We start from the raw sequence: 22,596 nt of genomic DNA on the forward strand, positions 1-22,596 counted from the left end.
GTGAAGCTTTTATGCTTTCTAGTATTTTTTTAAAAATAAAAGATCAAGGGAACTCCCTGGTGGTCCAGTGGTTAGGACTCTGCTCTCACTGCCAACGGCCCAGGTTCAATCTCTGGTTGGGGAACTGAGATCCAAAAGCCTCATGGCACAGCCAAAGCAAAACAAAATATCAAGTAGCTATTCCAGTATCTCCTAAGAATAGAACTGAGACTATTTGAACCTGAATCAATAGCAAATAACAATATAATTCTTTATGCCTATGGTTGTGATAATGTATCTGTAAAACCCTAAAGGTTACAAGTAACTTCTTTCTTAATAAAATACAATAATAAACTCTAACCCATCTAAATGAAGATTTACATTTTTTCTATAAAAACTACAAAAACATATTTCCAGAACCTCAACTATCAAATCTGCAGCAGAATTTTGAAATTTTTTATTCTACCACAGGAAGGTAAAGCAAATCATTTGTAGCCAATAACCACCTTGACAAGTTGTAAATTTCAGAAAAACAAAAACAAAAATGCAAGCAACTTGTGTCAAATTCTCCTGAGTTCTTTTCCCTAAAGGATCAGCCACACCGCAATTACCATTTTGGGAAATGCGGAAATTTATCAAAGCATTTCTAACACTTCTATTTAGCACTTATCAAAGCATTAAGTAAGAAAATAAGTTGTTATGGTCAATACGAATTCTTAATGTGGGGTCAGTGAACCCCTGACGTTTGTATATTGATTCACTTTGAGAAAATCCCCAGCTTTCTCATGGCTTCAATAAGAATCCTAAAAAGTGAAAAAAACTAGTCTAAAGCAAGTACCCTGTTCATAGTACACATTAACCAACTTCACAGATCTCTTCACACTTTGTGGCTGTAACCCCTTGGACAGTTCAGTCACATCGCACTTCTCCCCAACACTCAGACAATGCGCTTTTCTCCTCTGCTAGTGTAAATGTCACCTCCTGGTAGGTCCAAGCGTTTTGCTCTATGGTATGTGTTAAGGTTCAAAGCTCACATTGGTATCACATGATCAAACTGAAAACATGATTAAAAAAATTTTTGTTTTTGTCTATAGTGCACAGCATGTGTGATCTTAGTTCCCAGACAAGGGATTGAAACCACACACCCTGCATTGAAAAGTGGATTCTTAACTACTGGACCACCAAGGAAGTCCAAAAACATGATATTTTTATCAGAAATATTTTTTTAATTGCTGTTAATTTTATTTCCCTTTTGTCACAATAATTAATGTTTAAAATTTAAAGAATAACATTAAAGGAAGGCATTTTCTATTTATCAAAGAAGTATGGGTTGAAAAATTTGACAAATATGAATAGAAGACCTAGAAGTCAGAAGCCAGAAAGAAACAAGGAGATAAAATGGATCTGTTGTAGGGAGTTGCTCTCTGTATTCTGACCTCTCAGAAATATCCATCTAATTACCTCTATGGATCAAAGCGGAGTGAAGAAACAGGCTGAGAGCTCAGAACTATAGAACAGGCCTCTTTTATTTGAGAATAAAAAAACTTCCATTGCTTTTTGAATTTCCCCAAATTCAGTGTAGTCTCCAATACTGATCATCTATGACTATTACAACAAAATTTCCCAGTATGTCAACACTATAATAAGCCATCCATGGAGCCAGTCTCCCAAGATGGCTCCCAATGAGCCTTACCTTCTGGTATTTATTCAGCTTTTGTGTAGCTCTCTCCTACACTGAATCAGGGTTGGTCTGTGTGATCGGGAGAAATTGGCATAAGTAGTACTGTTACTGTATGGTCTTCAAGGCTAGATTATAAAAAACACTGTGGCTTTTACCTTCTCTCTTTAATCACTCAATCTGAGGGAAGCCATAGGACAGTCAAGCAGACCTATGGAGAAGTCCACGTAGTGAGACGCTGAGACCTCTTCCCAAAAGCCAGCAAGTGACAGAAGCTTCTTGCTGATAGCCACATGGCTAAACTATCTTGGAATTAGATCCTCTAGCCTCATTCTCAGAGAAGGCAATGGCACCCCGCTCCAGTACTCTTGCCTGTAAAATCCCATGGACAGAGGAGCCTGGTAGGCTGCAGTCCATGGGGTCGGTAAGAGTCGGACACGACTGAGCGACTTCCTTTTCTCTTTTCACTTTCATGCATTGGAGAAGGAAATGGCAACTCACTCCAGTGTTCTTGCCTGGAGAATCCCAGGGACAGAGGAGCCTGGTAGGAGGCCGTCTATGGGGTCGCACAGAGTCAGACACAACTGAAGCGACTTAGCAGCAGCCTCATTTTAGCCTTCAGGTGACTGAAAGTCCTGCTGACATCTTGTCTGCAGCCACAGGAGAGACCCCGAGCCAGAACTGCTCAGCTAAAATGCTCCCAAACTTATAAAACAGAGAATTTTGGAGATATACTAGTTTGTTATGCAGCAATAGATAATTAATGCACATTATAGTTAAAGAAGCCAGACACAGAAGGCCACATATTATAATTCCACTTATATGAAATACCCATAATAGGCAAATCCAAAGAGACAGAGACTAGATCGGTGGTTGTCAGGGCCTGGGAGTAGAGAGGAATGCACCGCAAATGTTAATGGGTTTAAGATTCCTTTTTGGGGTGAAGATATTCTGGAATTGAATGGGCACACAATCTTGTGAATATACTAAAAACACTAAATTGTACACTTTAAAAGTTGACTTTTAAGGTATATGAATTGTGAATTATATCTGAAATACTCATTTTTTACATTGTAGATTTTTTACCTGGAAGCAGAGTGCAGCTGTAACAAAAGCCCAAAATGGGGGAGTAAATTTAGAACAGTGAATAGAAGCTGAAAGGATTTTGAAAAGAGTGTCAGTGAATGCCTGAGGAGCCTTGAAGAAACTGTTTAGAAGTATGATGGCCTTTGAGGAGGCTGCAGGTGTGGACTTAAAGGAGAGTAAGAAAATGTTACTGTTAATTGGAAGAAAGAGGACTACTGCTGTGAAGTGGCAGGAAGTTTAGCAATATTATTGCCTGCAAGACCACAGAAAGTAGAAAATGTGCCTAATGAACTAGGTAATCTAGCTGAGATTTCCAGACCCAGTACTGACTCTTGGCTTCTTCTTGTTGCTCACACTACAAAGCTGGAGAGAGACAAGCTAAAGGAAGGGCTACTAAACAAAAAAATGCATCAATAACTGACGGTTTAGAAATTTCCCAGACTCTCCAAATGACAAAAGATGCTAAAATTAAGAAAGGGCTTCAAGGCAAAGATAAAATTTAGGGCACTTCCAGAAAACAAAACAAAAAACAGTCTAAAGATGAAATTGAGGGTATGATATATAAAATCCTTTATGACCGTGGAAAGAAACAAGATGGTATCTTGAGAGCTGTTTTAACAACAGGTCTTAATAAAAGCTGAACAGTGTTTTCCCCAATTGTCTTAGCAGAATCCCAAGTTTGAGAGGGGTCTAGTTTGAAGAGATTTGGGGGCACAGCTTCTGTTTATTAGCATGATCCCCAGTGAGATTTTTAAGGGACTCACAGAGTTTTAAAAAATTACATTAACAGGAAAACTGTTAAGTTAGACTGAAAGGAGAATATAAAAGAGGCCTTTGGACCCTCAAACTTGTACAAGTAGGAAAGCAGGTTGTAGGACTTCCCTGGTGGTCCAGTAGTTAAGAATCTCTGCTTCCTCTGAGGGAGCATGGGTTGGATCCCTGGTCAGGAGCTAAGATTCCACATGTGACTTGGTGTGGCCAAAAATGAAAGCAGGCTGAGAAAGCCACTTGGATGCAAACACATGTTGCCTTTCATGAAAAGAGTAATTCAGAGGGCAGAGCCAAGAGTTTAGAGAACACAGCCAAGAGCCAAGAACTATTCTTAGGCCTTGAGCACTAATCAAGCAGCTACCAACCTGTGTCTGGCTGGGGAGCAAATAATATCTTTAGTTCACAAATCTTAAAATCTGTGAGTGAATGAGCATTTGCGAAACATTTCCTCTAGGACCAGAAAAGCCTTTAGATAACTACAACATATTGTCTGCACCCTCATTAGAGACTCTGGTGTCAGATCCATCCAGTCAAGCTACTCCTGAATTCTTGACCTTCAGAAACCATGGGATAATAAATGTATGTTGTTTTAAGCTGCAATAGAGAACTAATATACCATTTCTCACAGTCTTGTTTCTGCCGTCATTTTTTTTTTCTTTTTAAAACATATTTATTTATTGGTTGTGGCAGGTCTTGGTTGTGGCATGCAGGATCTTAAGTTGCAGCATGTGGGATCTATTTCCCTGACCAGGGAGTGAACCTGGATCTCCTGCATTGGGAGCATGGAATCTTAGCCACTGGACCACAAGGGAAGTACCATCTGCTGTCATATTAAAAGAACAATATTTTGAGTCTGCTGTTGAATGAAATTTCCTCTATATTACACATTCAGAAAGTACACTTTTATCAGAATATTTTATTTCAAGAGTTAACACTTTTTTCAAAAAGTAAAAATATAGTTACTTCCCTGAGTATAAAGAACTCATCCTCCAATAAAAGACAATTACAAAAGTAAGCAATTAGAGGTACATAATTCTCTGCATTCAGTTATACTCTATTACAAATTTATTCTTTAAAATTGCATGTATTTTGGGACTTCAATGTTTCAAAACAAAACAAAAACCAACAAACAAAAACAAAACCATAACAGCTTGTTTTGCACCTGTGATGTTAAGGTATGTCTGATCTGTCTTTATCAAATTCCAGAGCAATCTTTAAAGCAGTGCTGTTGAGGCCAACAGACTGCATGTTACATATGATAGAAACAACTATTCCTCTTGGGGGGACCTTGTTATTTAGCGCTTCTGCATCCAGTTCTTCAGGAAGGACCAGCAGGACACTACTGGCACCCACTGCGCCTCCAGTGTGTGAGGCATAATGCCGCTGCTTCCTGCAAGAACCGTATGTCTGCTTCTTTTCCACCACGCCCCAGGCCATTGCATATTTACCCTCTTTATCCCAAGACATCTCTGTGTTAGGGACTGGTGTCCAAATCATCAGCATTGTTTCCGGTTTAAGATATCCAGGTAAAAGATTTTCATTTGCGTTCTTAAACAGCCCGACTTGGTAACCATATAGCATCGCATTCCCAAATTTCAGAAGGTCACCCACTGTAGACAGAAATCCACCACCAGCCCATTTATAGGAGTTATCCACGTAAGGTGTGTTGACAAGGCGTTTCTTTTTATTGTAAACATAAAATCTAAAATGAAATAAGAATAGTCATTAAAAATGTGATAGTCTAGTATTGACTCCATACATGAAGATGAATAGAAAAATGTATACATGAGACAGACTGTATTTCATTGTAGTGAATATATTTTCTCAGAAAGTAACCACTACTTTTCAGTATGATTCAAATAAAATGAAACACAAGCTACTGAGTAAAGTATAGAAAGCTGATTGTTTTTTCTATTGCAAGCCTTGCCCATGCTGAGTGTATGAAACTTCTAATACTGTTAAAAGATGTACTGATTAGTACACATGATATATATTTGCCCTGTGCATATGCAGAAACACCTAATGTTTGGTAGATATTTTCAGTTCCTGGGTTCAGTGAACCATGTTACATGTAAATTTTATAACTAAAAACATATCATTGGGATGTTCAGGAATAAGGTTAATATTTATCAGAAGACTACATCTCCTGATTAAAAATAACATAGAAATACTATGTATAATGATGGGACGGGGTACTTTCTTGGTGTAGTGGAACAGCTGCTGCTAAGTCACTTCAGTAGTATCCGACTCTGTGCGACCCCATAGACATCCGGCAGCCCACCAGGCTCCCCCGTCCCTGGGATTCTCCAGGCAAGAACACTGGAGTGGGTTGCCATTTCCTTCTCCAGGGCATGAAAGTGAAAAGTGAAAGTGAAGTCGCTCAGTCGTGTTCGACTCTCAGCGACCCCATGGACTGCAGCCTTCCAGGTTCCTCCATCCATGGGATTTTCCAGGCAAGAGTACTGGAGTCGGGTGCCATTGCCTCAGCAGGAGTTAGCAAATCTCAGCCTGAATCCCAACTCTCACCCTTAATAACTATGTTTATTTTATTTGATTAATAAACATGTATATACTTCTTACTATGTTCCAGGTATTGTTCTAAGAACTATATACATATGAACTAATTTATTCCTGTAACAATGTTAGGAGATAGATACTACTACAATTCCTAAGGCACAGAGAACATATATAACTTGTCCAAAGCCACACAGTTTATAAGTGGCAGAATTGGATTAAAATCTAGGCAATCTGTTGCCTCTCTGCTTCCATCTTAATTTGTAAAATGGGGACAAAAACATCTACTTTGCAGAGTTAGAAATAAATGTATAAAGCACTCTGCATATTTCTAATAGGTACTTAATAAAGGTTTACTCGCTTAAGTATTCAACAGTTATTGATGGAACATGTACTACATGCCAGGTACTGTTTGGATGCTGGGATAAAGTGTAAAACAAAAGAGACTGACCTCATGAAGTTTCCATTCTAATATGAGGAGACTGTACCATACATTAGGTACATAAAATGAAATCACAAAATAAATAATAAAGGACACAACTCTTGAGGCTTCTGCCTTTCAAGATTCATAATAAAATGGTACTCTTGGGTTTTCAGTTTGCTGACAGTCTCACCTGTAATGACTCTCATCTTCATCTATCCTTGGCTATTCATAAGCACAGTTAGACCTGAATCTTACCATCACTTTTTTATCTGTTTTAACACTAGGGTCTCAAACTCAGAAATTTCTTCCTATGACTATGACTTCCAATCCTTCCAGCTCTCCAAAAATGAACCTGCTCTCTGTCCTCAATGGAACCTTCATCCATGCCCATTGAGTCTTCTCAATTTTCCCAGGTCTTTTAGTTTCTAGTGGTTTCCTCTGATTTTCTCTTCTGCTGTTGCTGCTGCTATTCTAGGCTGAACTATATCATCAGTCGTTTCACCTATTTTGGTTGTGGTCTTTAGTGAGACCACATCTTTTGGTTCCTTACTGTTCTGAACTTATACTATACCAATCCATTAATTCTGAATAAACCTAGGTATCCCGTATATACCAAGAAAGGCTGCAGGAATTCATATAACAAAGCTGACTGCTATAAATTCATACTCTTGCTAAGGGTCTTTGCTGTTGTTCTCAAATCCTTTTATTCTTCTCCTGGGTACTCCCTGATATGTTGTTGCTGTTGTAGTCACTAAGTTGTGTCCGACTCTTTGCAACCCCATGGGCTATAGGCTACCAGGCTCCTCTGTCCATGAAATTTCCCAGGCAAGAATATTGGAGTGGGTTGCCATTTCCTTCTCCAGGGCATCTTCCCAACCCAGGGATCGAACTTATGTCTCTTGCATTGGCAGGCAGATTCTTTACCACTGAGCCAGCAGGGACGCCCCACTCCCTGGTGTACTCTTCACAGTTGTGATTCCTGATCTCACCCTCAGCCCCCTATCCTACTTTAGGCTTAGTCAGCAGATAACTATATTCTTTGTTTTACTGAGAAGATTGAGACCATCCAAAGTGAGCTAGAAACTCCCATCTTCATCTTAAAATGCATTTACATCATCATGCAATCTATACAAAAAATTTCCTATTGTTTTCAAGAGTAATTCTACTACCTGCATCTTCGACCACCTCCTATCACCTCTACAACCTTGTTTCACCAGTTATACTTCCTAGACTGTAGTACCTCCTTGCAGTTTGCCCTGCAAGCAGAAGCCACAGATTGTGCCTCCTCCTTTTCTAGCCATAAAAAACCCTCCAATGGTTATGAATGTAATGAGAATAAAACCCAAATTTCTCACAATGGTCTATGATACAGTCAATGGCCTTCAGTACAGGCAGGACTAACTCCCCAAGGGAAATTGTGAGAGGCATTTTTTTTTAGCTGTCACAATTATTGGAGGGCTATTACTGAGACTTAAGGGGTAGGGGCCTAAGGGTCCTAAATGTCCTGTAGTGTATAGGAAAGCCCCACACCATGGTGCATTCTCCTATATCTATATCCTGTGAGGTCAACCATCCTACCAGATGTTCATGTAAGCAAAAATAAAATCTGTTTGTAACTAGTTGAGCCTAGAACCTCCTCCATTTTATATGTAAATACAAACTACTTTTTGGCACATTTTTACTCTAAGATGAATTCTTGAGTGCAGCCTTAGTGAAAATTGAAGACCACACTGTATTTTGCTTAAAACTTTAGCCAGAGTTTTAAGGACATGGGTTGAAGCACCAAATGCAATAAACCTGTACTGGTCTGCATTTACTTGTCACATTTAAAATAATTTTACATATTAAGTTGCAGTTAACTTTGTCACATCTTCACATGTTGTGGTAAGTAAATTTTATCATATTGAGACATCTATTATATACCATATTTTTCTATTATATAATATTCCTTTTATTTCTTTTTTTTTACATTTTAGTTAAGAGTATTGAATATAGGTTATATGATTTCCTATTTTCATTTCACATAACAAGGGAAGTGTTAAAACATATTGTTAAAGTAAGGAGCAGTGCGTCTAATGGCACTGATCCTCACTGTCCAATATAATTTAGCCCTTGCTCACCTCTGGGACCTCATCAATTACAACCTCTGTCTTCCTTCATAGCTTTCCTTATTATTCATATTTCAATTCAACTGACATGGCCTAAAACCAATATATTTTAAATAGACCTTCCCTTAACAACCTCTTCCTGTATATCCCACTGCTCTGTTCTATTTTCTTCACGTCAATATAGGAGATTCTTCGTTTACACTCCCATAGAATGTAAGTTTCATAAGGGCAGAAATCTTATCTACCTGGTTCATTGGTATTTCCCCCATCTAGAACAGTACTGGACACCCACTGAGTACTGTGAAATATGTTGAACATGTGAAAGCATCATTTGTTGGCCAAGCATGTAATGGAGACTCCTTGCAAGGCATGGACAGAAAAGAAAAACCATACACTGTGGCTGCTCTCAAGGGCAAACAGTCTTGTTGGACAGTTCTTAAATTTTAGAACACCATATGAATTGCCTGGAGATTTTGTTAAAATGCAGATTCTGCTTCAGCAGGTCTGGGGGGGCCTCAAATCTTGCACTTCTAACAAGCTCCCAAGTGATGCCAACATTGCTTTGAGTAACAGGTTATGGGATGACTAGAAAGATGGATGTGAGGAATCCTGAGCACTAGTGAGAGCAAGACTTGTTGAAATGGTTCCTCACTCTGCTGGGGAGCAAAAGAGTTCAGTCTGACTGAAGCAGAGAGTGCTTCACAAGGTGATGACAGAGGAGTAGACATGGGACAGGGTACACGTCATAAGGCTTTCCTTGCCGTGATAGGAATTTTGACGCCTTCACCTTTAGTTCACAAAATGCTCTAGTTTTCTATATGCTAAGGGAAAACACACACACACACACTTTTTTTTTTTTTCTTATCCTCGTTACAGCTTCCAGTTTCCAGTCTTTTCACTCTCGGTTCAGTTCAGTCACTCAGTCGTGCCCGATTCTTTGCGACCCCATGAATCGCAGCATGCCAGGCCTCCCTGTCCATCACCAACTCCTGGAGTTCACCATGTCCATCGAGTTGGTGATGCCATCCAGCCATCTCATCCTCTGTTGTCCCCTTCTCCTCCTGCCCCAATCCCTCCCAGCATCAGGGTCTTTTCCAATGAGTCAACTCTTCACATGAGGTGGCCTAAGTATTGGAGTTTCAGCTTCAACATCAGTCCTTCCAATGAATATTCAGGACTGATCTTTAGGATGGACTGGTTGGATCTCCTTGCAGTCCAAGGGACTCTCAAGAGTCTTCTCCAACACCACAGTTCAAAAGCATCAATTCTTCAGCGCTCAGCTTTCTTTATAGTCCAACTCTCACATCCATACATGACTACTGGAAAAATCATAGCCTTGACTAGATGGACCTTTGTTGGCAAAGTAATGTCTCTGCTTTTGAATATGCTGTCTAGGTTGTTTATGACTTTCCTTCCAAGGAGTAAGCGTCTTTTAATTTCATGGCTGCAATCAACATCTGCAGTAATTTTGGAGCCCAGAAAAATAAAGTCTGACACTGTTTCCCCATCTATTTCCCATGAAGTGATGGGACCGGAGGCCATGATCTTAGTTTTCTGAATGTTGAGCTTTAAAGCCAACTTTTTCACTCTCCGCTTTCACTTTCATCAAGAGGCTTTTTAGTTCCTCTTCACTTTCTGCCATAAGGGTGGTGTCATCTGCATATCTGAGGTTATTGATATTTCTCCTGGTAATCTTGATTCCAGCTTGTGCTTCTTCCAGCCCAGCATTTCTCATGCATAGATGTTAAATAAACAGGGTGACAATATACAGCCTTGACGTACTCCTTTTCCTATTTGGAACCAGTCTGTTGTTTCCTGTCCAGTTCTAACTGTTGCTTCCTGACTTGCATACAGGTTTCTCAAGAGGCAGGTCAGGTGTTCTGGTATTCCCATCTCTTTCAGAATTTTCCACAGTTTATTGTGATCCACACAGTCAAAGGCTTTGGCATAGTCGATAAAGCAGAAATTGATGTTTTTCTGGAACTCCATTGCTTTTTCGATGATCCAGCAGATCTTGGCAATTTGATCTCTGGCTCCTCTGCCTTTTCAAAACCAGCTTGAATATCTGGAAGTTCATGGTTCATGTATTGCTGAAGCCTGGCTTGGAGAATTTTGAGCATTACTTTCCTAACGTGTGAGAGGAGTGCAATTGTGCGGTAGTTTGAGCATTCTTTGGCATTGCCTTTCTTTGGGATTGGAATGAAAACTGACCTTTTCCAGTCCTGTGGCCACTGCTGAGTTTTCCAAATTTGCTGGCATATTGAGTGCAGCACTTTCACAGCATCATCTTTCAGTATTTGCAATAGCTCAACTGGAATTCCATCACCTCCACTAGCTTTGTTGGTAGTGATGCTTTCCTAAGGCCCACTTGACTTCACATTCCAGGATGTCTGGCACTCTCATATATTGCCAAACTACACAAAACAGTCCACACCTGCTGTTTTCATGCACTCACCCTCTCCATTCATTCAGTTCCTTAGAAGGCTTCTGTTCCTTCATCTCTACTAAACAGCTCTCTTGCGTGTTATCAAGGATCTTCTAATTCCCCTCATTCTAGCTTCCCCTGTAGCTCTGTGACCCAACACATCACTGACACTCCCCACAGGCCACTTTGCTCTGTTCTCTCTCTTCTAGCTCTCAGTCCCGTGATTCCCCAGATCCCTCCCATCACCAGGGGTTCCAGGGTCCCAGGTCTTCTTTTCTATAGGAATTAACTACAAAACTGCAGCTGTACCACAATCCCTGTTCCAAATTTACCACCGGTTTTTCTATTAGCATTAATGAATCTCAAATTTGTTTCTCAATGTTGTTTACCAGATTGAGTAGTGGGCCTCACCCTTTCCTTCAAAATTCATAACACTGAAGGATAGTGGGCACATAATTTGCAAAATGACTCCTCTTTCTTCTGTCATGATTCTTATATGTCTCCCAAAAGTCCAAGTCATAATATTGAGTGAAGCAAGAGTGACCACAGGTATATGCTCTGAAGATTAAAAAAGTCTACAGAGGATCTAAATATGCTCCCCTATGAGCCAATGATTTGATACATTGTCTTCTCATTTTGCAAAATGAACGTGTCCAGAAGTGATCTCGTCTGAACTTTCTCATATTTCTCCTCTCCATTAAGATCTTTCTTGCCTCTCTTGCCCTCAACTCTCTCACATTCAGTAATGACAAATCTCATCATCCAACCTTAGCTTTCTGTCTAATCTTTCTCCCTTCCTTTCATTTCTATAGCCACTCTTGTATTTAAGGTCCTCGTTACTTTTTGCCTGAATGCTGATTACACTTGTATTTCCAGTCAATCAAATTTCAAAAAAATCTCACATGATAGAATAATTAAAAATAGGTTTCTCAATGAAAAATATATTTGTTAGAGTGATCGCCAAGCTTGTAAACTAGGAGAGACCTACAAACCTATTTTGGTTAATAATCAGCTTTGCATTATACAACTTTTAATGAAGTGTTTCAAAGCACTTACATCAAGGCTGGAAATTAGGATGACTCCTCTTTTAAAATAAATTCTAAGCTTTAATCTTTTGATTCCTTTTTACAGAGGACAAATTAATGACTTCTCATGAAAATATTCTTGATCAGCTGAATAACTTCACTATTTCAAATTCTTAAAGGATTTCTGCACTAAAAGAATGGAATTATGGACACAAGTTCTTCAATTACTGGAATATCTTTGTAACTGAATAATTGATGGAATGATGCCAGATGACAAAACAGTCATCCTGAAGAATCTCTATAGTTTCTGCACAACATTATAGTACTATAGAAATCTACATCTAGAAGCTTATAAATGCAAAATAATTTTAAATCCTTTTTAAATGCCTTTACAAATAATTATGCATCACTTTGTATTTTATTGCTTTAAGAAGTTAAAAAACCTATAGAATTTAACATGCATATTATACAAACCAATCTCACTCTAACATTTAGCATTAACATGGGCTGAACCTACTACCAGATAGGCTAAAGGCATAAAAGAAAGCTTCACAAGGAACAATGCTTAATCTTAGAAGATACTTGAAAAAATAAAAATAATTAATAATAAAGACAATAAGAGAAGGAAAAGACCATACTTATACTGTCAAACTACAGCAAACACTTCAGAAAACATTTTATTTGATTTTGGTCTTATCCAATTATGAAAGAGATCTTTGTTGCAAGTATTACGCCAAACACAGAGAAAATATGAATGGTATCTAATAATAAGCTAATGCATTGACTAAGGATTCCCCCATCAACAGTGTCCTTCAGTGGCAAGAACATTCACTCCATTCCCCTGTGGGTTTTTGCTTAAAGGGTTATTTAGTTTACTTGCTTATACAGAGTACACTTGAAATACAGAATAAATGTATCTATTTGCATATACAGAATCAATGTTCCTATTCTTCAAGAAACCCCAGTTTTATTCAGGACAACAATGCACCCAGCTAAAAACGGATTTCTCTGCATTCCTTACAGCTGAATGTGGCCTGACACTAAAATTCTGGCCAAAGAAAAGTAGGTAGTATTTCGGGGTGGGATTCTGGGAAAATATCTCAAACAGGTGACAGATACTGTGAGACACTATTTTAAAGACACACACACATTCACACAGAGAAGTGATAGAGATGATAAATATTTACTTCTGGGACACAGTAACTCTAAAAAGCCTAGGTCAAGATAATACAAACATATGTATGATTATACCAAGGGGTCAGTAGACTAGATAACAAAGCTGCAAATTTTTGCTCAAAATTTTATTTCTTGTAAAATTGTACCATAAAACAAATAGAAACATATGCAATTACTAAGTTTTACTTTAAGGTTTTTTGTTTTTTTTTTTAAAACATACATCTTTGAGAAGATTTCTTTTACTCCCTGCACTTCCACTCGAACCTGATGCCTCTAAGCCCTTTTGAAATAACTGTTACAAAAATAAGAATCAGAGTTGAGCTTTTAGAGGCCCCAGTAGAAATTCTATCAAGTAAAATAAAAACAAAGAAAATGGACAGAACATTTTCCTCTGTAACAACATTTCCTTCTTCTTTTAGTGTCCTACTTTATTTCTGTAGCCCATTTAATCTACCTAAACAGAATCACTTACTCCTTTAGCACCACTGGGCACAAGCAAAATCTAAAGAAAAACCCAGAGCTGATGGAAACCTTTAATGGTAGAAACAGAAACCCACTGCCTTTTCTCAAAGAATGGGCGATAAGATGAAACTAACTCACTGTCACATGCCATGTTTTGGTATTTGTGCATTACTTACTAAGAAAACAACAAACAACAGCTGACTTGCAGTCTGCACATTCATGGAGACTTAATTTTCAGTTGAGAAAAGAGGCTCAGTGATTCCCCCTTTTATAGAAGAGCAGGTATTTGTTATCAAATGCCTAGATTTAACTCAAAATAAGGTTATGCATCTATTCCAACACTACTAGAGAATCTTTTCTAGATTCAACTGACAACTTCAGGTGTTATTTTTTCCTATGTTTCCAGTAGAATATAATGTGGACCTAGACATAATAAGCATTGTCTGAAAACTAAGGTCATTTCCATCATTAAACTGTCTACAAATAACAAATGCTGGAGAGGGTATGGAGAAAAGGGAACCCTCCTACACTGTTGGTGGGAATGTAAGTTAGTGTAGCCGCTATGGAGAAGAGTAAGGAGGTTCCTCAAAAGATTAAAAATAGAATTGCCATATGATCCAGTAATACCACTCTTTGGCATATACTTGGACTAAACCGTAATTCAAAAAGATACATGCACCTCTATGTTCACAGAAGCACTGTTTGCAATAGCCAAGACATGGAAACAATCTATATGTCCAGTGACGAATAAATAAATATGTGGTGTGTATACACACACACACACATACACACACACATGATGTATACTCAGCCACAAAAAAAGAAATAATGTCATTTGTAGCAACATGGATGTAACTAGAGATTATCATACTAAGTAAGTCAGGAAGAGAAAGACAAATACCATATGATATCACTCATATATGGAATCTAAAATACTGCACACATGAACCTACCTACAAATCAGAAACAGACTCACAGACATAGAGAATGGGCCGTGGTTGCCAAAGGGGAGGTGAGGAGGCAGAGGGATGAACTGGGAGCCTGGGGTTAGCTGATGCAAACTGTTACATTTAGAACGGATAAACAACAAGGTCCTACTAATACAGCACAGAGAAATATATCCAACCTCCTGGGATACACCATAATAGAAAATAATATTAAATAAAGAATGTGTATATGTGTATAACTGAGCCTCTTTGCTATACAGCAGAAATTAGCACAACATTGTAAATCAACTACACTTCAATTAAAAAAAAAAAAAAGAACAAAACAACAACAAAAAAAACCCTACAGGTCACTTAAACTTATAATTCACTGCTTGCTGCTAACCTAATTTCTTTTAGGTTCAAAAAATCTATTTCAGGCTGATTTGCAATGCATATTTGATCCTTTTAAATAAGCTGATAATTTTAAAATGGTAATTTAACTAAATACAACAGAAAACTGAACAAAGCTAGTATGGGGAGATAAACCTACAAACCTCTACCATTTCATCCAGTCAAGTATCATTAAGTCATTTGTAAAGTGTGTCCTCTAATGGAAACTTAAAAGGTAAAAGTAACAGTTGATTTGTTAAATGTGTTGTTACCTTTCTAACCAACCAAATAATAAGAGTAAAATGGAAAACACTATAACTGTAAAACTCGAATTAGTCTTTAGTCACAAGATTTTCTTTCACTGCCTTTTTTATACATTACTACTAAAAATTATGACAAAATTTTAGCTTGATTATTTCAATAAAATGATTTTCAAAGTTTTACAGGGGAGAAAACTGGTATATACCACTTCAAATTATCACCACCAGTAAAGGAATACAATGAATTCATGTGACTTCTGAGAGACCTGACGATTAAATGTAACGTGCGATCCTAGATTAGATCCTGCACCAGAAAGAAAAATGTTTTTCCTTGTGTTATAAAGGACATTATTGGGGCAACTGATAAAATCTGAATACTGTGTGTAGATTTGATACAAGCATTATGTTGATGTTAATTTCCTGAATGCCCTTAGTTTTAGAAAATACATATTTAAGTATTTATGGGTACCACTTAAGTATAAGGGGTAGCATATTACCAACTGATTTCCAAATGGCTGAGAAAAAAATAACAGAGACAGACAGATAAAGCAAATGTAGTAAAATAACTAACGTGGGGAATCTGGTTGAAGAGTATATGAAAATTCTTTGTACCAGTTTGTGTAACTTTTCTATAAGTGTAAGATAATTTCTAAATTTAAAAAATAATTAAAAATAATAAAAGGTAAATAAAAGATTAACTAAAATATAAGGGATGATGGAAGATCAAATTATAGATAGCCATGATGGGTAAAATTTTAGTTTAATTATTCATGTGCTTAAATTATTATTGCTAACTTTTATCTAAGGAACTTGGACTACTTCATATATATATATATATATATATATACACAAATATATATGAAAAATAAAATACATTTTATTTTACTTACATTTTAGGTGGAAAAAGAGACATGAAGAAAAGCTCCCAAAATGTGGCAGGTTGATTATGGAATGGAGACAAGCAAAGCGTGACTTTAAATTGATAACATAGTATGAAGATGCAATATAGCTAGACATACCAGAAGGTAATCATTTACCTTGCTCTATTGTAAATCACTGGCTCATTTTCCTCCTGCACAGTTGTCAGCATATCCAAGTCATGGAATATTTTCTGCATATAGTCCAAATATTTATATCCTGAAGCTCTTTCTACTATGGCTGCCAGTAGGGTATAGCCAAAAGTTGAATACAAAAACTGACTACCTTGAGACATCATTGCAAAGGGGGAAAAAAAAAAAAGTGCTTCATTATTATTCAAAAACATGCAAAATATTTTTCTACTGAAAACTGGCATATTTTTAAAACTAGAATATTTTACTAACCATTTAGGTGAAGATCATGAATGATATATTAACAAATTTAGTCAACTTTGCAATGGCCCTGCTTATTTCATGTCTCAAACACAAGCATGTTAATAAAATGATCGATATATTTATTAGTTTTTTTGTTTGTTTTTTGTTTTCTTCGCCATGCCCCAGTTGGGATTTGAACCCCTTGCCCCTTGCCATGGAAGGTTGGAGTCCTAACCACTGGATGTCTAGGGAATTTCCACAAACCACTTTTAAAATGAAAATGGAATACAAGGACATAAACCTACAATAAATTTAAAGATAAAGTGGTTTTGGCAGGCATCATACCAAAAAATACACAAAAAATTATTTTTATAGAGCAGCTTTTTGGGAAATAAAATTAAGCTGGGGTATGCTAATTTCTTTAAGAAATGAATGTATAAAACAAATTGAACAATTTAATTAAATACTAACAAAATACAAAAAATCAGCAATGCTTCATCATGCAAACTTTGGTCCAAATTTTATTTGGAGGGCTATTCCAACACCTTATTTTTTCCATGAATATCCTGATACTGAGAATCCATTAAATGTCTAGGTAGCCTCCAGTGAAGTTAAAGCAAACAACTAACTGCTTGAATGCTAGGCTTTGTTAAGAACTATAGACAACAAAGGCAAGCATGTAACAAAACCATACCATCATCAACCACATTGAATGCACTCAGGATGGTATTATTTTGGAGTTTCTGAAAATTAATCATTCAATAATGATGATTTTGTAAAAAGAAGAAATTAACACTCACCAGGTTTGAAGAACAAAGGGTCATTTTTAAATAATCTTAGAGATTCAATTGAATTTTCAAATTTTTCTTTCAAATATAATTCACCTTGTTCAAAATCATTCTTTTTCTTGCAAGGTTTTGAATTTCGGCCTTTGGTTTCATTATCTTGCTCTACCTTAGCTTTCACAAAGTCATTCTTTTCGTTACTTTTGCCTCCTTTTTCTTTTAACTCTTTTTCTTGGTCAGATTCCATCATCTCTTTCATCATCTTTAAGGCTTTATAAGCTTTCTCTTCTTTCACCTTTTTCATGTCCTTTTCATAATGACGAATTCCACTTAAATGGGAAATCAATAATCTTGTTGTGACAGACACCTAACAGTAAAAACATGAAAATTCAACTACGGTATTAAACTGCATAATAAAAAGTCAGTAGCCTTGTAATAATGTTCCAGCAATATTTTCCATTTTAAACTGCTGCTATCATGTACGCATCTTTAGCCTCAAATTTTAGAAAAATATCCAATCAGTTATTACCAGGAGAAAATAAAACTTTAATCCATTAACAAAATTTAAAAACAAATCAAAGAATCTTATGAAAGCTTTTAAAACACTTAGACGTCATTAGAAAAAGGAACTATGAGCTTCATTACCTTTTCACCTTCATATTCTTTTTCTGGGAATTCAGGAACATAATGTTGTACTGGAATATCAAGATCCAGTTTCCCTGCTTCCCACAGTTTGGCAATAGCAACCATAGTGAGGCTTTTGCTGATACTGGCAATTCTCATAACTGTCTCTGGCTTGCATGGTACACGGTTCTCAACGTCAGCATAACCTAAACCTTTGGGAGAAAAAAGCAAAAAGTCATAATAGGTCTCATGGTCAAAGGAGTCTTCAAAAACTGAAATAATACTATCTTAAAACATTCCATGTGCTTATCAAAAGAAAAAGCTATTCCGCTTGCATAACTAATCAAAACTGAACATATAAGGGATGAGTCTTAGCAATACTGACAACTGTAGGCCTAACAATTTAACCTTATAACAAGACTGAAATTGTACCTTGTGCAAAACAGTAATGTTATGATTCAGTTACTAATGCTTAGCTTATCTAAACAATTTGTTTATTCCATATTTTAAATAAATTACATTCTTTAAGGAAAACATCATTGTTCTTCAGATTATATTTATTCTTGATTTTTTAGTGAGTTTATACAAAATCCCTAAAAATGATTAATAAAACAAATGTGAAAAGATGCCCCAGAAAACCAATCAAGCTAATCATCAATTAAATTCAGCTGCAGGTCAGAAGAAAACTAATGTACTCATGGGGTCACAAAGAGTCAGACACGACTGAACATCAACTAGTTTAAATAAAGCTCCTTCTAACCTCTGAGCCACCAGGGAAGCCCAGAAAAGATTTTACGTTTCGTTTCATCTTCTGTAGGATAAAAGTGTGGCAATCTAAGATATATAAAGAACTTAGATCTGAAAAGAATGAAAAGGTATAATTATTTTCACCTGTAAATGTAGATTATGCAGAAAAATACCTGCATAAAAACAAAGCCCTCACCTACAGAGCTGACATTTATATAATTTTTATTATAATATCTTTCATAAATGTTGATTGGGCTATGCTTAAACTTGGATAAAGAATCACTTTTTCTTTAAATTCAAAACCTTACTGCTCCTATCAACTTCTAAAAGTACTCCTTCCTTTAAATGATGTCTGAAACAACACTTCCTAAAAGCTGGGTTTCTAAAAACCTGCTGTGATGAGTTGGACCAATTTGTGCACAATGGAAAAGTAAATCAAATTACAAAATTCTTTGATAAAAGTATCACAGAATGACTAGGAATCTATCTTCCCAAGTCGCTAGCTTTTTTCTGAAAATATAGCTGACACCTCTGTATAGTCAAAAACAAAAACAAATAAAGTAGATTGTAAACTCATTGAAGAAAAAGAATCATGTATATCCCCAGTTCTTAGTACTGTGCATTTTACACAACAGAGGACTCAATAAATCGACTGAATAAAAAAAGAAAACCACTACAGTCTGATGTTTTATTTAATCATAAGGGTTATCTACAAACGTGCAGTTAACAGACTGTTTTATACACAACTTTGAAAGCAATATCACTGATGAACATAGATGCAAAAATCCTTAAAAAAATTCTAGCAATCAGAATCCAACAACACATTAAAAAGATCATACACCATGACCAAGTGGGCTTTATCCCAGGGATGCAAGGATTCTTCAATATCCGCAAATCTATCAATGTTATACACCACATTAACAAATTGAAAAACAAAAACTATATGATTATCTCAATAGATGCAGAGAAAGCCTTTGACAAAATTCAACATCCATTTATGATAAAAACTCTCCAGAAAGCAGGAATAGAAGGAACATACCTCAACATAATAAAAGCTATATATGACAAACCCACAGCAAACATTATCCTCAATGTTGAAAAATTGAAAGCATTTCCTCTAAAGTCAGGAACAAGACAAGGGTGCCCACTTTCACCATTACTATTCAACATGGTTTTGGAAGTTTTGGCCACAGCAATCAGAGCAGAAAAAGAAATAAAAGGAATCCAAATTGGAAAAGAAGTAAAACTCTCACTGTTTACAGATGACATGATCCTTTACATAGAAAACCCTAAAGACTCCACCAGAAAATTACTAGGACTAATCAATGATTATAGTAAAGTTGCAGGATATAAAATCAACACACAGAAATCCCTTGCATTCCTATACACTAATAATGAGAAAACTGAAAGAGAAATTAAGGAAACAATTCCATTCACCATTGCAACGGAAAGAATAAAATACTTAGGAATATATCTACCTAAAGAAACTAAAGACCTATATATAGAAAACTATAAAACACTGGTGAAAGAAATCAAAGAGGACACTAATAGATGGAGAAATATACCATGTTCATGGATTGGAAGAATCAATATAGTGAAAATGAGTATACTACCCAAAGCAATTTATAGATTCAATGCAATCCCTATCAAGCTACCAACAGTATTCTTCACAGAGTTAGAACAAATAATTTCACAATTTGTATGGAAATACAAAAAAACCTCGAACAGCCAAAGCTATCTTGAGAAAGAAGAATGGAACTGGAGGAATCAACCTGCCTGACTTCAGGCTTTATTACAAAGCCACAGTTATCAAGACAGTATGGTACTGGCACAAAGACAGAAATATTGATCAATGGAACAAAATAGAAAGCCCAGAGATAAATCCACACACATATGGACACCTTATCTTTGACAAAGGAGGCAAGAATATACAATGGATTAAAGACAATCTCTTTAACAAGTGGTGCTGGGAAAACTGGTCAACCACTTGTAAAAGAATGAAACTAGAACACTTTCTAACACCATACACAAAAATAAACTCAAAATGGATTAAAGATCTCAACGTAAGACCAGAAACTATAAAACTCCTAGAGGAGAACATAGGCAAAACGCTCTCCGACGTACATCACAGCAGAATCCTCTATGACCCACCTCCCAGAATATTGGAAATAAAAGCAAAAATAAACAAATGGGACCTAATTAAACTTAAAAGCTTCTGCACAACTAAGGAAACTATTAGCAAGGTGAAAAGGCAGCCTTCAGAATGGGAGAAAATAATAGCAAATGAAGCAACTGACAAACAACTAATCTCAAAAATATACAAGCAACTCCTACAGCTCAACTCCAGAAAAATAAATGACCCAATCAAAAAATGGGCCAAAGAACTAAATAGACATTTCTCCAAAGAAGACATACAGATGGCTAACAAACACACACACACACAAAAAGAAAGCAATAAATTCAGTCTTTTAAGAAAGTGGGGGTAGAAACAAGCCATCTTTAAGACTCCAATTTATTCATCAGAGTCATATTTTAAACCTTGCTATTCTATTCCAACACAGAATAAAGTCCAATTCTTTATTCTGTTAGACACTTTTCTCTAAAGTATGTATTCCACTTCATGGGCAAGATTTTATTCACCGACTGGCAGAAAACAAGCCAATAAATAAAGCTCTTCTGAGCCTACCTTCTGACCAGACTTCTTTTCCATCTACAGAGACTCCAACTACGATGCCCGGTGCGCCCACCTCATCCTAAAAGCCAAGGGGAAAACACAGTTCAAGAGCACAGCTCAAAGACAGGCCGAAATCCGCCGCAGGTCCGCCAGCGCCTTACTCGAGGGCTTCTCTCGGCCCCGCCCCACCACGCCCCCTCAGCCCGGGCCCCGCCCACCTCGGCTCCGGCCGGCCGGGCGCTAACGGGGAGGGGGTGTGCCTGCCGGGCACCCTGAGGGGGAAGGGGCGGTCCCCGAGGCGGACCTTGACCTCCGCCCCGACTGGGGCAACCTCCCAACAGCTTCTGACCACGGCCGGGAGAACGGGAAACGGGAAGTCTTTCTCGCCACCAGCCGGCATCCCGCCGCCCGGGATGGGGTCCGCTCGCCCCGAAGGATAACCACCAAGGGGCCTCATTATTCCAGGGTTACGCCGGGGGTGGGGCTCCGCGTTCCCGGCTGTCTACGCCCCCGATCGCTCCACCTTGATCCTGTGCAGGAGGTCGCGGCTACTGTCGATGGCTCTGGCGAAGTGCCTGGCGTGCGGCGGCGCAGGGGTCTGCGGAGACCACGGGGCGATGGGCTGTTCCTGTGCCTGCAGCGGCTCGGCCTGAGGCAGCGCCTCAGGGTCGGGGGCCGCGGCAGGTGGCGCGGGGGATGCGCCCCTCAGCCCGCCGGCCAGCTTAACCCCAAGTGCCAGCCCCAGCCCCAGTCCGAGGCCCCCGACCCACCCGGGGCCGAGTGGCGGCAGCCCGGCGCGCTGATGAGCCGCACGCCGCCCACAGCCCCAGGCGCAGCCCCCGGTGGTCGCTGCTCTGGCCATCACGGCTGACAGAAGCCGGTACATGGTGTCTCTGGTGAGCCGGCGGCTTCAGAGATCCCACAGGCCGGGCTGGCGGCTGAGGCTCAAGGAAGGGATGGGAGGGAGGGGAAGGGAGGGGGGCGGTGACTGCGCTCAGACCTTAGCAGTCAAGGCACGATGGGCAGAGCGCCGAGAGCATCGAGTCCTTCCTCTTTTCCTTTTTTAACTTTGTCCTGTGTCTTTCTCGATGTTTCTTCATCTTTCTCCGTCCCCTCCAGTTTCCCCACGTCTGCCTCCTCTTAGATCCGGTGTCGCCTCCTTAGAGAAGCGTTCTTAGGCCCCGTCCCTAGGAGCTCTCTCCACACCTGGAGCCCCAATGCGCACATCTCTTCAGTTCTGTTCAGTCGCT

At 38.3% G+C, this 22,596-nt stretch overlaps 1 protein-coding gene across 2 annotated transcripts; it reads right to left on the reverse strand.

The window, feature by feature from the left end:
* Window positions 1-1,487: 1,487 nt before the first annotated feature.
* LACTB (lactamase beta) lies at window positions 1,488-22,316 on the reverse strand. 2 transcript variants are annotated; one of them, XM_019968721.2, is made up of 6 exons: window positions 21,870-22,314; window positions 21,359-21,425; window positions 17,947-18,137; window positions 17,317-17,668; window positions 16,262-16,427; window positions 1,488-5,216 (listed from the first exon to the last, which is right to left on the reverse strand). In XM_019968721.2, exons 1-6 carry the CDS (start codon window positions 22,230-22,232, stop codon window positions 4,685-4,687), a joined length of 1,671 nt encoding a protein of 556 aa, XP_019824280.2. In that variant the 5' UTR covers window positions 22,233-22,314; the 3' UTR covers window positions 1,488-4,684. The 2 variants fall into 2 exon arrangements, 1 of the variants encoding a protein (XP_019824280.2); XR_002181600.2 differs by having other exon boundaries at window positions 4,990-5,216; window positions 16,262-16,423; window positions 21,870-22,316.
* Between the last annotated feature and the right edge of the window lie 280 nt (window positions 22,317-22,596).

This window comes from Bos indicus, chromosome 10 (assembly GCF_029378745.1).
Source record: "Bos indicus isolate NIAB-ARS_2022 breed Sahiwal x Tharparkar chromosome 10, NIAB-ARS_B.indTharparkar_mat_pri_1.0, whole genome shotgun sequence".
In the NCBI taxonomy this organism is placed as follows: domain Eukaryota; kingdom Metazoa; phylum Chordata; class Mammalia; order Artiodactyla; family Bovidae; genus Bos; species Bos indicus.